The sequence below is a fragment of the Castanea sativa genome, chromosome 8 (genome assembly GCF_040712315.1).
Source record: "Castanea sativa cultivar Marrone di Chiusa Pesio chromosome 8, ASM4071231v1".
Lineage (NCBI taxonomy): Eukaryota > Viridiplantae > Streptophyta > Magnoliopsida > Fagales > Fagaceae > Castanea > Castanea sativa.
The window spans coordinates 45,764,727-45,780,103 of NC_134020.1; the positions used below are offsets into that span (position 1 = coordinate 45,764,727).

Below are 15,377 nucleotides of genomic sequence, written 5' to 3' on the forward strand. Positions count from 1 at the left end.
TGTTGTTGTTGCATAGTGCACACAAATTCTACAATTTATAGTTTTTTATTTTAGTAATTTGATAGTAAAATAGTAATGTCTAAAGAAATTACATTTAAATTACAAATTTTAAATTCTTGATCTCTTTTTTTTTTCATGATCAATATTATGATACTATTATTAATAAAAATCAGTTTGTGTCATTTAAATTTCAAAGTCTTTTAAAAAAATTTCATTTAAGCTTTATAAGTAAGTTTTATTTCAACCTCAAATTTTGAAATAGATTTCATTTAAACCAATTAGTGGTGTGATATTTAATGGTGTTAACATGGAAACAAAAATGTGATAATAGATTTAAATGAAACATGTTTAGAAACTTTAAAATTTAAATGAAACATATTAAAAATTCTAAAGTTTAAAAAGTAACTTATCCTTAAAAAAATGTATAAAGGATTGTCTTGAAATGCCATTTATTTAGTTTTGTTTTGAAAAAAAAAAACAATGGCAATATAAATCTTTTAAAACAACACAATAGCTTTGCAAGAAAATTTAAATAAGACACGCATATATATTGCATACATTGACTTGTTTTAGAGGAATAATTATTGGTCAAAGAATCACGTATAAACATTGGATGGTTACCCCAAGGATGGTAACATTGTTTTATATATCATTAAAGTAATGCATTACATTAGTAGGATGGGGAAGCCTCTTGTTGTCTCCATGTCATATCCCATTAATATATAAAGGAATTTGAATTGCATCACTATCTACGTCTTAAAAAAGAAATGTAGGTTTCAGTTATCTTAATTGATAAAATTTCTTATCGTTAAATAAAATATATAAGATTTGATCCCAGTCTATACAAAAAAAATTAATTGGTATCTTGGTCTAATAACAAAGAGTAATCATCAAAAGCAAAAATTATAAGTTGAAACTAAAAAAATTTAAAAAAGAGGATTTGGGTCTATATATATACTCTTTGTTTATTTTTATTCTTATTTTCACAAAAGAAAGTTAAATAATTTTTTAATATCAAGCAGTGAGGAGTCAAAAGGTGAACAAGTTGAAAGCAATGAGTCACCATCGACTAGTTAAAGAAAATTAGGGAAAAGCCAATTTGACAGTGTCAAAATCAAATCTAAACCCAACTAGGGAGTTTTTTTTTTTTTTTTTTTTGAAGAGTGAGAGATCATCTCTACCTTCAATGAGTTGAATTAGATAAGGGAACTCAGGAGAGTTAGAAAATAGAGATAAGCATACACTCAACCGTATTTTGACTTATGTCATTGGCCCATTGAACTAGATTATTGGACAACAAAATTTATTTTATCTCTCTTTTAATTTGTTTTTTATATACTATTTTTCCAATGTTTGTTATGATGGAAAACACAAATCAAATAAACTAGATATATAAATAAACTAATTCACAACTCTACATTAGAATAAAGTAGTTTGTAACTCGTGCTTACACACAGAAACATTCAACAAAAGTGATTATAAGGTAGTCTTGCCTAGATGAAAGCATTTTTCAAAAAGTATTTTTTTCATTTGTAATTAACAGCTACTTAATATAATAATTAAAAAAATTAGTGCATACATGATAAATAAATAAAAAGGTTACTTACGAATTTTAATGCATCATAAAAAATATATTATGCAATTATTCTCCAATCCTTGTAATGCATTTAATATGAAGATTACCCTCCAAGAAAAATAAAAATTATAATGTTACCATACATAATCTTTTTTTTTTTTTTTTAAATACTAAGTATTTTTAAAACACACACACAAGGGGAGAAAAGAAGGTCTTAAAGAAACTGACAGTGGTGTATATCGTTACCATACATAATCCTTGTGTTGCATAATTAGGCACTCAATCTCCTTATAAATAACAATAGCTATAGTCTGCAGTTAGGTTGCACAATATTTATTACAACTTCAAAGGCTTTGCATAAAATATTGTTTTATTTTTTTCTAAATAAACTTGTTTGCGTAAAGTGAAAAGATACAAAAAAATTCTTCAAGAGATAGTACTCCATTATAATGTTGTCCATTATAATGTTGACTTTGACCCCAAATTCACTACACTATAATAGAAACAATATCACAAATTTATATTCCTTGTATCTCCAGATAAAAGTTTTGGTTCTACATGAATTAGAAAGCTAATTAAGACATATACATCTTAACTCAATCATCTAATAATTGTAGTTCTATCTTTTTTGAATAATTTTTTTAAAAAAAAGTGAGAATTATATTTCTAACTAATTACATTTCTTATTTGGGTACTTTCAATAATATTTACCTAATTAAAAGGACTTTGATATCCCACAAAAGTAATTAACCACACCACTATTATATGCTTAGGCTAAAAATTTAAGCACGCTCTACGGCTCCATGATTATCTCTATTTTTTTGAGAACCAGTCCATCACAGACTATTTATTATTACTTGAAAAAAAAAAACTACAGGAATTTAGGAATATCTGGAGGAACAAACTCCATCCAAACTAACAAAGAAAAACAAAGCCTAGCTCTGCTAGCTAAGGCATGAACAACAGAGTTGCCCTGCCTTCTAGTGTGAGAGAAGGAAAAGTTCACAAGTGCACTAGCAATAGACTTAGTGTCTTTAACTATGTGTCCAAAGGACGAAAGGGGAGTAACGTCAGTAGAGAGAAAATTGGACTGCTCTCCTAGCCGCAAGCATTTCCACCATTACAACTGACCCAGGCAGGGCTATCTTCTCGGACAGAGCCCCCAAAACTTCACCTTCATTGTTTCGGATCACCACACCAATACCTGCTTCATTAGTCTCCTAAAAAACTGCTCCATCGTAGTTGGTTTTAAACTCATCCTTATCTGGAGGCTTCCACTTAGAATCTGACATCAGGCTTCAAAATGGAATGACTAGTCTTCTCTTTTGGAAATCTGTCAGGAGTTGAGCTGCCAAGATCAAAGTGTCTTGAAGAGGGATAATTGATTCATTTGCTCTCAATTTATTTCTTTGCTGCCAAACATACCAGGCGACTACTGCAAACAGGTCCAATTTCTGCTTTCGTTGCCCAACCAGCTCAACCAAGTCTGAAAAGCAATTTAAGGCCAGGAAATCACATCTAAGCCAGCTGAACAGTTTATTCCACATAGGTTGGATATCACTACAGTCCCATAAGGATTTGAGAATTTCCAATATATCACCCTCAGTTTAAATTCTGTAGCCTAGCAATGAGAGTCAATCAATTGTTTTGTATAATCCCTGTGACAAAGAAAGGCAACTTAAATAAATTCTTTTTTTGGTAGAACTAAATGGTATATAATTAAACCATGTGGTTGTTACCCCAAAGTCACCAATCGTAGCCAAACAAAGAGAAGTATATAGGTTAATAATTTTAGAGTACTCTATTGTCCAATAGAATTGATAGTAGAAATAGAACCATCATCAAAAGCTTAAACAAAATGTTAATGACATAAAACTATCAAATTACAGCCCCTAAATTGACAATTACTACCCATTAATATAAGCACTCATAACCCACCCAGACCCCCAAAAAACCAGCACATATAAAAAACAATTCACATAACAAAACGATTACACTAAGGTAGTAGTTTTCTAACCAGACAAAATTATTGCTAAATGAACTTCAATTTGTTTGGGTCATAATAGATTACATTTCAAAGAAAGCTAATGTGGGCAAGAGGAAGTAGTAACATTAAAACTTGCCTTTACCTACAGGTCTATGATATATGCAAGATTACTTTTAATTAAAACTTCATTCATATGTGGACTCTCGAGTGCACTGCAATCCAAAATCTGTGTTATGGAACTCTTTGTTATGCAAATACAATGTCAACCATTTGTTTTAATACGTGAATAGCATCTTGGAATTCACAGTTTTTGGTGGAGATGCCATCAGACAGCACTTGTCCCTATAGACATGTTTAATGCATTGTCCTTGAGTTTCTTTTGAGTATGTTTCAAGCCGAAGTCTACACAGTTGTCTATTTAACAGTTCAAATTGCCATTGATCAGTTTCACAAAATTTAAATTAACATAACTTTTTACCTTCTTGATTTTTCAACATCCAAGGGTTAAATGTTTCAATTAAAACCTGAAAGTTCACCTAACTAAACATCATATATACATATCTTTCATCAATTGTTAATAGCTCTACAATTTATCTATGCATCAAAAGCAGTGACTAACTTGAAGGAAGAGAAAAAAAATTACATGTTACCATAAACTATCACTTCCAAAAGCATCATTAATCAAAGATTAAAATGAAATTATAATTCAAAATAATTACAGCAGTTACCTGTGTCCCTAATTGTAAGCTTCAATCTTTTCCCACCAATTGCGAGCAGCTTAATCTTAAAATCCACACCTGGAAATGGTTAAAACAATAATGAAAGCTCATAATACAATTGCTATCCATAGAATGAAAATGGTGTTCCCTAGAAAAAGAGAAATAAATGGACATGAAAGCTCTTGGTGCACCTAATAGTACAGAGACTAAGGAAGCTCTTGGCCACCCCTGATAAGGTCTTGGGTTTCTCAAACCAAACTAATATTGATTATTTAACTCAAATGTTCAAATAGCACACAATGCATAATTGTGACCAATGAAGTTAAAAAATATACAAACATACATACACACACACACACACTAATACAAATACATGAACTCCAAAAAAACAAACTTAGCTCAGCAAAGCAAGCAAAACCTTACCAACATGGTCTACACTCGTGACAAGCTAGAATCCAATGTGATTTGCGAGTCCTATAGAGGAGATGCAAATCTATAATTCGATGAGAATAAATGGAAATCAAGACTAAATATTACATATCACATGTCTAAAAAAAAATTCACAAAACACGTCATGTAATAATAACTAAAAAAAGGTCTTCCAAGTGGTATAAGCAAATGAAAGGGTGAGAATACTTTGTATAGTCACAAGATAAAGCCTAAAAACCAATGACATTATAATTGAAGACATGTTAGGCATGTCTCTTTTGTTTTTTTATCTCTACAGCAATTCAAAATTTAAGTATTTTGCTTACCTTGACATGAATGCAGCAAGTTTACCAAAGCATATATCATGACAAATTCTAGCTCCAACACGACCAACAACTGCATTGAACACTTGCTTATCAGTGCAAACTCAATTTTAAAGAAATTTCTTATCAACCAGAAAATCTCAAAGATAGATTTGTGTTAGCTTTCAAAATAATTATTTTTCAAATTTTGTTATACCACAGTCTCATAATTAGTCTCAAATAAGCCTCTGATGATGACACTTAGTCGCACCTTACAAAACCACATCCACTTTATCTAAGTAGGCACAGAAGGAACAGAGCCAATGCTCTTAGAAGTAGGGATAATACACATTTATGGTGCATAATTTCAATACAATCTGATCACAAGTTCACAACAAATGGTTGTAATTTACGGTTTGACTTTAAATCATATATACCTATGTCCGCAATGGTTGGCAACCCAAATTTTAAAAAATCTGGGACAACTCCAGAAATAAAAAAACATATTGGAATTTTTTTTTCTTTGTGTAGTAAAGGGAAAAAAATCCAGAGTTATAATAAGAAGAAATATAAAACTAGTATCAATTTCTGAATAAAGCAACTCTGTGCTTCAACTGCATCACTAGGAACAAAAAAATCACAATGGCGTGAAATTAGGGAAATCTTACTGATATAATTCCACTAAGGCAGTCAAGAGTATGCTTCCCTCTGTTCTTCAAAGCCACCACGCCAAAACAGCACCTGCCACGAAAGAGTTGCAGAAAAAGAGAAAGAAGAAAGTAAAACCAAATAGAATTCAGATAATGAATTTGAATTAAGAAGATAGAAGAAAATGATAACATCAACAAAAGAACATACAAATTTGAAAATAGAAGAAGAAGACCTTTTGCTGGAAGTCCTCAAAATTCTATCTGTCTCTGCCCATAGAATTCAACACTCTCTCAATCCCATTTTTTTCTTAATGATACATTTAAACCACCTAATCCCAGCAATAGAAGAGTAAATCTAATTAATCTACTCCCTTAGACTTCAGTAATAGACTCACTCCTATTTGTTAATAAAATCATTTGTACTCATTATAAACAATATGACTCTTTGATATTTGTAATGACTAATAAATAGTTGCAGTAAAATTAAGACATTGAATTAGACAGGTGGCGCAAAATTAGGCCTCCAATTTAGAATCTAATTGAATTTTATCTGAGCTTTGGTTTCAAATATAAATATATATATATATATATATATATACACATATATATATTGTTTCCCAATACATACAAAACATATATATATATATAATATATTTACATTGTTTCCCAATACATACAAAACATAAACTTGAATAATACTTTCAACTTTTTAGAACATGCAGCATTCAAACTAATTGATTTTGTTACTTGAGTAGAGTTATGATCAAACTTATAGCAATCCTAATTATTTCAATTGCAAATCATCTTCCTTTGGCAAGAATTCCCAAATTTGTAGCAACAAGCTGCTTGAGTAGTCTTATGACGAAACTTATTGTGCCCGTTTCTTTTCCTAGTAAGACATAGCATGGATCTATTAGATCCAAAATAATTGAATATCATAAATACAAAAAAACCAATATCTCAACAAACAACTATCTATTTTTTGGCCAAGAAAACTAAGGTAAAGAACATGTACAAGACGTAGCACAGATCTTAGGTTCTAAATATCTTCTTTCTTTTTTTTTTCATTAGGTTAAGCCCGTAAGTTACTATAATTTCTTCTCTTATCCAAAGCAATGGAATATTAAAAATCTATTAATATGAATCTAGAAGACCAAATATTTTTTTTGGATTAATCACTCGAATTGTTGTCTTGATGTTTGAATTCAAAACTTGCACTTATTTTTAGCAATTCAAAATCGAGGAGCACTTCCAAAGATGGTTTTCTGAACATAACCAAAATGAGTTACCTACCCTATTAGCAGCAGCAGAGTAACATCTTGATGAATTTGACATTAATCTGTTGTAATGGCAGCTTTGCATTCTTAGTCAAATGGATAGCCAAATAAAGATTTGAAACAATTAGTTTTTACAAAAATAATTGAATTCCTAATCATAAATGAAAGCTCATAATAAAATTTTAGTACATGCTATAGCAGAGGAGCTTACTTTTTGCTTTACAATCAAACATGTTCCTGTAAGTGTTGAAGTTGAAACTAGGCACCCAAAAAAAAAAAAACGCATTTTGTTACTATTGAATGGAAAGGAATATTTGATTTAAAATATTTTCAAGCAGCGTACGTAATTTTAGTGTTGATCCTCCCATTCATGGATACTCACTAGAATATCACTAAAGCAAACAATCCACAAAACAACATCAACATCTCTACGGTATTGCCTTAGAGGTTTTAAACACTCATGAACACTTTAAACAACCTAAAAAGAAAAATGAAAGTGTAGTTTGGCCAAAAAAGTGTTACTTAAGTGAGAACACTAAGGTTTGACAGCAAGGGAATTCAGCTTAGAGTGCATGCTATTTTTGTAGTTTGTTTGGCGAGGTAGAAAATAAGTAAGAAAAATGGTCAAGGAGAATCATAGATAAACGTAATTTTTTTTTCTGAATGAATTTTTTAAAGTAGACAAAATATACAAACAACAAAGTAAATAGCAACAAGAACCATACTTAAAAATAATCAAACTAAAACCCCTCAAATATGGCTATCATACAAGATAGAGAAATGCAATCCCCCCTCCCCCTTCTTCCAAAGAATTACAACATAAAACTATTCACTAACAAATTTTTCACTCTCTTCACAAACTCAACTTGGGCATTGTTTCTTCTGATCAGATGCAGGATAGCCTCCTCAAACTTGACATTGTCGCTAAACACAGCATATGGTTCTTTTACAACTTTTACCCTTCAACCTATCCCTACCCCACAGAACCACTTACACAAGCTATATACCTGGGATTTTATTAGACTAAACTTTCTCTCATAAGACTCTTTGATAAAGGATACTAAAATGGCAACTGATGATTCCTACTCTCAAAGGTAGCGCCTGCAGAGGCACATAACATGCCACCTTGATCATTTCAACAGCCTAACTGATGATTCATACTCTCAAAGGAAGCTCTTACAGAGGACATATAACATGTCACCTTGATCGTTTTAACAGCCTATCTCAAGTGGAAAATTTATTTCACTAAAATAGAGAAGTGGATGATTGAATGAATTTATCAATGAAACAAACCATACAATCAGCAAACACCAGCAGAAGACACAAAACATAAAGCTACAACTAAACTTAAAAAGAGTCAAACTTACAGAGCAAGCATAAAACTAAATGGAAGCTGCAACTAAACTTACAAAGCATCAAAGTAAAACCCTCAATTGTGGTTATCACCAAATCAAAGGAATGGACCTCCCTACACCCCCCACAAAAAAAAAAAAAAAAAAAAAAAAAAGACTACTCACTAAGAATTTTTCTCTCTTGACAAACTCAAATCAGGCCTTTATGCCTCCTTAGACTTGACATTGCCGATGAATACACAAGCATTTCTTTTAATAAAATGATACTCAAAGAACAAGTGATCACCACTCTCAAGCTCCCATAACCTCTTTGGAAAATGATACTCAAAGAACAAGTGATCACCACTCTCAAGACAGGTCTTGTAGAAGACACACAACACGTCACCTTGATAACCCTTTTAACAGCTTGTCTCGAGTAGAAAGTCAATTTCTCAAAGCAAGTCAGCAACAAGTGGAATCCTAGGAATACTATACGAATGCTAGATTAATTTCCAGATCTTCATTTCAGTACATTTGGTCTTGATTTGCTCCCAAGCTTATTTGCAAGAGAATTGCAAAGTTTAGTTAGATTGAATAAAGTTTAGCAGCTTCTTCTAAATGTGATTAATCTCACTACCTCCTACTCGCAACATGGTTTAAGGCATAGATCTTTTTATACATTAATTACAAGGTAAAAAGGGGCTGCACCTTGAAATCAAACATGGTAGAAAACTAACCTTTTGCATACCAACTATTCCTAAAAGGGAAAAGAAATGGGAAAAACAAAAGACAAATGAAACCAGGAAAGTTTCCTCTATAACCTAATACAGTGAAACTATTCAAAAAAAATACAGTGAGATACTATATATACCTTCACTCCAAATTCATATATCAAAACTTGAAGATGCAAATAAGAGAATAAACCATATCAAGTATACACCTACAAGTTGACCTACAGAACTCCCAATTTCTATATATAATCTCATAATCATCTTCAATCAAATTGAATTCAAATTTTTCGTTTTTAGTCGAAAAGTGACAATACTCACATTCAACATAGAAAGAAAGTGTGTAATTAAAAACCATCATAAATTCCACAACATTGAAATATTAAGAATTGCATTCACCAAAGAATCAAAAAAATGGACATGAAAAACAAAAGCAAAATTTACATATATAAGGATACAGTACCAAACCCAATAATAAAAATAAGAAAGAGAGACTGAGGCCTTACTGTCTACATAGAGGACTTGAACTATTCGAGAGCACAAAGGTTATTGATATTTTCCGAAACATCAAAGACATCAACCTTGCACGTTACTGGGCATTTGATGCTAAGCAAAGCAGAAACTATGCACCCAAAGCAAACAAATCAGATCAATAAGATACAAGTATTATAACAACTGAAAACCAGAATGCAAGGCGGAAAGGAATCTTGGGCCTACCAATTATTTCAAAAGCGACAAAACCAACCAGCTGCATTAAAACAAAAACAAAACAAAAAATCAAATCAAATCAAATACTTATTTTATAAATAATAATTACAAAGTTCAGCTGCTTGATTTCCCTATGAATGATCCTTTACATTTAGAGAAAGAGAGAGAAGAAAGTGACAAAGTCAACCCAAGATGAAACTAAAGGAGGCATACCTTGGCAATGAAAGGTGTCCTGTGTCTTTGGGAAACATGAAAGATGAAGAAGATGAGAGTGAATAAGGATGATGAAGATGGCAAGTTGAAAGGGAAGCCTCATCTTTATCCACCACTTCTGCGGGCATTATTCTTCAGCCTTCTGAGCAAGATATGTTGCTCTAGTTTGACCATCCTGACAATCCACTTTGGTTTTCCAATTTTAAACATAACATATCCCATTAATGTTCCAAATATCACTCCACATCCATAACCTATCGATACAGCTTGCCAACCAAACCCATTTTTAGACTCTAAGTTGTCTTCTTGTTGCAAGGTCGATGGTGGTGGTTGCTTTGTCCCATGGTTGTTGCATGATCTTGTCAACGGAAATCCACATAATCCCAAGTTATCGGTGTATGAATCATTGTCGTATGTATTGAATTGCTTCCCTGAAGGTATTTGTCCTATAAGTTGGTTATGTGATAACTTTAAAACTGCAAGCCACGGAAGCTCTGCTAATTGCTTTGGAATCTCCCCACCGAGCTTGTTGAAAGAGAGGTCTAACCATTCAAGATTAGTCAAATTTTCAAAAGATGATGGAATAGAACCTGAAAGGTTATTGTGAGAAAAGTTGAGCCCCTTGAGTGATTTAAGCCTTCCAATTATTTGTGGCATCTCTCCTATGAATCTATTGTTTGAAAAATCAATGGTTGTGAAGATAGTTTGGATTCTTTCCAACTCAATATACGACCCTTTTATCATCACATTCAAAGAATCATGATAATAAGCATCTCCCATATAATTCAACCCAACTTCTCCTTCATCCACATTCATCATGGCTTCCAAATATTTGAAATATTTTATTGGCAAAGGACCATTAAACTCATTGTTAGAGATGTCTAGGATTCGCAAATTTGGGAAAGGAAATTCAGCCTCAGGATTGCCTATATGACCTTGAAATTTGTTTGATCTTATGGCTAGAACCTGCAATTTTTGAATACTTCCCAACCAATAGGGGAAGGTGTCATTTATCTTATTGTTTCCAAGATCTAGAACTTCTAAGTTTGTACAATTTTCTAAAGATCGTGGCAATGGCCCTTCCAATTGATTGCCATTAAGGTTAATATTCCTCAAATAGTTTCCGCATGAAAATGATGCAGGTATGGAACCATTAAGGCTATTCATTCGCAAATCCAACACTGAGAGTGCATTAGAGAGTACTAAACACTTTGGAATTTTGCCACGAAAGTTGTTATGAGACAAATCTAGAACTTCAAGGGAACTTGCATTGCAAATAAAAGAAGGAATTCCCCTAGATAAATTGTTATTGGAGGCAAAGAGATAACGAAGGTTAAGAGCATTTAAAGTGGGGAATGGTCCTTGAAGCAAGTTGTTACGAAGATCAACAGAATATAGGTTCTTCCAAGGAATCTTATCTATACTAGTCAAAAAGTTGTGAGAAAGATCCAAAAATGATAATGAATTCCTCCCCACAGCTCCCAACCATTCTGGAGTTTGACCATGAATTCTGTTATTGGAAAGGTCCAAGGATCCTAAATTTGTAGCTACTTTTAGGAAAATTGGGAATTCACTAATGTTGCAAGAAGACAAGTACAATTCCGTCAGATTGGGCATGGTAAATGTTAGATTGTTGTTGATGCTGACGAATAAATTGTTATATGAAAAATTGAAAACATTGAGGTTTGAGAACAATTCTAAGTCCAACATAATACTCAGGTTATTTGATGAGAGATCTAGATAATTAAGGTTCACAAGTCTAGATATTGAGCTAGGAACAGAGCCCTGTAGGTTATTTGATGAGAGAACTAGAGTAGTAAGGTTCACAAGTCTAGATATTGAGCTAGGAATAGAGCCCTGTATCATATTATAGCTTAAATCAAGGTAGTCCAAGGAATTATTATACTTGAATTCCCCAATCTCACCAATGAATTGATTTTGATGAAGAGTTAACTTCATCAAAGAGGTCAAACTGAATAACCAAGATGGGAGTGTCCCATTTAGGAAATTTGATCTTAAAGAGAGATCAATTAGGAGATTCAAACCACTTACGTGATTAGGAAGGGGACCAACAAGTTGATTTCTTTCAAGGTCTAAAACGGAGAGATTCGGCAAGTCAAATATTGATGACGGCAGCAAACCTGTTGAATCCACAATAATTAAAAAAATTGTCAGTTTGATGTGTCAGCCAAAAACACTTAAATTTTAAAGGGGCAATTTTTGAATCTCACCGTTGAAATTATTATAGGACAGATCCAAATAAATCATTTGAGTGAGGTTTCCAAGCGATGTTGGAATTGCCCCTGTAAAACTGCACATAGAGAGATACAAATACTCCAAGGACTTTAGACTGCCGATAGAATCAGGTAATTCTCCTGAAAAGTTTGTCATATAGAGAGATAAGAACTTGAGAGAACTACTGCTCAAATTAGACTTTGGAAGAGAACCTTCAAGAAAGTAATTGTTCCCAAGATCAAGGGTTTGTATACATGGAAGGCGGAAGACGTTCATTTCGAATGTTCCCTGCAAGTTACACTCATGGAGACTAAGAGTTGTCAACGAGGATAGATTCATCATTGAAGAATTAGGTGTAATTGAGGACATATCTGTGAAATCCAGAAGAAGTACCCTTAACTGGGTAAGGTTACCAATGACTCTTTTCCAAACTGGTGTTTCGATTGATAATCTATTGTCAATAAGATCACCGTTGTCAGAAAGATCAAGGGAAACAAGCGAAGACAACTGGGAGATTTCATATGGGATTTCACCAGAAAAACGGGAATTAGATAAGTTAAGATGAGTCAAACTCTGAAACTTGCCAAACTCAGGTGAAATTAGGGACAAATCAAAGTCATTCCTAGCAAGATTCAAGGTCCTGAGATGGCGAAGAAGGAAGAGGGTACTGTTGGAAGGAATGGAGCCATAAAGCCAACTGCAACTAAGGTCAAGGGCAATGACATGGCGAGTGGAATTGTCACAGACGACACCATCCCAAGTGCAGCAGTCCTTATCCTCCTTCCAAGACCCTGTCTTTGGATAAGAATAACCACAGTAAGAAGCATCTCTATCGAGAGAAAGAGAGTGATTAAAATGGAGTAGAGCAGAGCATTGGGAGTTTGAAGACAAGGAAGAAGAAAAGGGAAATTGAGAATGGAAGAAGAGCAAGGAAAGTAGTAGACTGAAATACTTCCAACTTAAACACTTGCCCATTTTGATTTTGATAGTTGATACCCTTCAAAAAACGAAAGACAAAAATATTTGTGATGATACCGTTCACTTATCAGTAAGACGTGTGACAGAATGAATAGTAAGATTCACATTTATATAAATGCTGTCAAGTAAATCAAAGGCTTCTATCTTTCTTTTCAGTCTTTTTTTATTTTTTCTTTTAAGTCAATCAAAGTCCTTTTGAATTACGAAACTACATCGACATTGCAGCTTCATTGTTTAACCGTATGTTAACGTGGTTTACTCTCGTTGAAATATTCTTATTCATTAAAAAAATAAAAATTTGTGGTTTTATTGTTCCACCGTGTGTTGACGTGGTCTACTCTCATTCATTAAAAAAAAAATTGTAGCTTTATTGTTCTACCATGTGTTGACGTGGTCTACTCTCATTCATTAAAAAAAAAAATTGTAGCTTTATTGTTCTACCATGTCTTGTACGTGATCTACCTACTCTTGATAAAATATTCTCATTCATTAATTAAAAAAAAAAAAGGGTATTTTCAAGAAACCTTCGTTAGTCAAAGTAAGTGGAAAACGTTAACAAGCGTGCTTTCTTAAGGTTTGCCAGTGTGAGTCCCATATTAAAAAAGAAAAGAAATTGAATACATGGATGAAAAAACACACAGTAGTAGACTGAAATACTTCCAACTTAAACACTTGCCCATTTTGATTTGATAATTGATAATTGATACCCTTAAAACAAAAACAAAAAAAAAAAGCAAAAGACGCAAATATTTGGTGATGTGTTATCGGTAAGGCATGGGATGGGGTGATATATTAGATTCACATTTATATAGGCAGCCAAGTCAATCAAAGTTTCTATCTTTCTTTCCGGTCTTCTTTCTTTTTTTTTCTTTTTTTTCTTTTTTTTCCTTTTAAGTTACATCAACATTGCAGCTTTATTTTGATAAATAAAAAATAAATAAAAAAAAACATTGCAGCTTTATTGTTTCACGTGTTGACGTGGTCTAATCTTTTTGAAAAACTAGGTAGGGTGGCCCTTGCAAAGCTCTGATAAAATTAAAATAAAATTTTTATTTGAAGAAGTACAAAATTATATACATAAAAAATAGGGTAAATTACATATTTAGTTTTTAACTTTTACAATATTTGTTAATTTAGTCTCTAACATTTTAAATGTGTCAATTTAGTCCCTGATATTTTGGTATTGTGTCAAAATGGTCCCTACCATTAAGTGATAAATGGAAAATACTGACATGACTAACGGTTAAAATATAATATAATTTTCATGACATATAAACTGCCACATGTATTGCCACATCAGCACACAAAAAAAAAAAAAAAAGACTAAACCTTGTATTGCCGCATGTCTTTAGTATATTTTCAGATTTAAAATTTTCTTTCATTTACTTTTTTTTTTTTTTTTTGCTTTCTTAGGAACCAAACGGGGGTTAAAAAAATCCGGAGTTTAAAACTCAATTTCCTTCATTTTCTCATATTTTCCCAGCAACCAAATGAGGAAAAAATAAAACAAATTCCAAAACTCAAAGAAAGAGATGCAGAGGGAATCACAATGAAAGAAAAACTTCAAACCAACTAATTAACTCGTATTGGGCTTCCAAGTTCACTAATGTCCACTCCCACTTCAAAAATTTTCAAACCAATCACTGCCATAAATCAACAGCTGGGTTGGGTTCAAACTATTTAAAACCTTCGACCTTACTCTAATCCCAAATCTAACCATTCAACAATTCAAAGATCCTTCCCTCTATTCCTTTGTACATTCTCGAAACTCCCAATCAGGCCAATCCCATTTTCTTCAAATGATAGATCCAAAATTCCAAACAAAAAAAAAATAAAAAACCCCTAAGCACCTAAACAAAATGAGTTCTAAATCTAATCAAGCGCACTCAGCAAAAACAAAAGAATCTGATTGTGATTGTGATTGTGATTCTCTCTGCATCTCTCTCTGGGTTTTGGAATTTGTTTTGTTTTTTCCTTGTTTGGTTGCTGGAAAAATATGAGAAAATGAAGTATATTGAATTTTCAATTTTGGGTTTTTTTTTTTACCCCGTATGCTTCCTAAGAAAGTAAAGGAAAAAATGAAATAAAATTTTAAATCTGAAAATATACTAAGGATAGGTGGCGGTACAAGGTTTAGTCCCTAACTTTTTATTTATTTATTATTTTTTTAGTTTGTGCTGACGTGGTAATATATGTGGCAGTCTATGTGGAATAAAAATTATATTTTATTTTTACTATTAGTCA

The 15,377-nt window shown here is 32.4% G+C and overlaps 1 protein-coding gene across 1 annotated transcript; it reads right to left on the reverse strand.

Annotated features, from left to right (window-relative positions):
• Window positions 1-2,315: 2,315 nt before the first annotated feature.
• LOC142605630 (receptor-like protein 7) lies at window positions 2,316-13,132 on the reverse strand. Its single transcript, XM_075777060.1, has 11 exons — window positions 12,152-13,132; window positions 9,921-12,061; window positions 9,717-9,747; window positions 9,506-9,621; window positions 7,152-7,198; window positions 6,957-7,026; window positions 5,682-5,930; window positions 5,038-5,107; window positions 4,706-4,775; window positions 4,292-4,360; window positions 2,316-3,234 (listed from the first exon to the last, which is right to left on the reverse strand). The coding sequence occupies exons 1-2, from the start codon at window positions 13,128-13,130 to the stop codon at window positions 10,026-10,028; spliced, it is 3,015 nt and encodes a 1,004-aa protein (XP_075633175.1). The 5' UTR covers window positions 13,131-13,132; the 3' UTR covers window positions 2,316-3,234; window positions 4,292-4,360; window positions 4,706-4,775; window positions 5,038-5,107; window positions 5,682-5,930; window positions 6,957-7,026; window positions 7,152-7,198; window positions 9,506-9,621; window positions 9,717-9,747; window positions 9,921-10,025.
• Between the last annotated feature and the right edge of the window lie 2,245 nt (window positions 13,133-15,377).

Excerpts from the sequence above, each read along its gene's own strand:
- LOC142605630 (XM_075777060.1), bottom strand. The coding sequence starts at position 13,130 with ATGGGCAAGTGTTTAAGTTGGAAGTATTTCAGTCTACTACTTTCCTTG. Across the intron at positions 12,062-12,151 it reads GTCCTATAATAATTTCAACG|GTTTGCTGCCGTCATCAATA; the intron begins GTGAGATTCAAA and ends TGGATTCAACAG.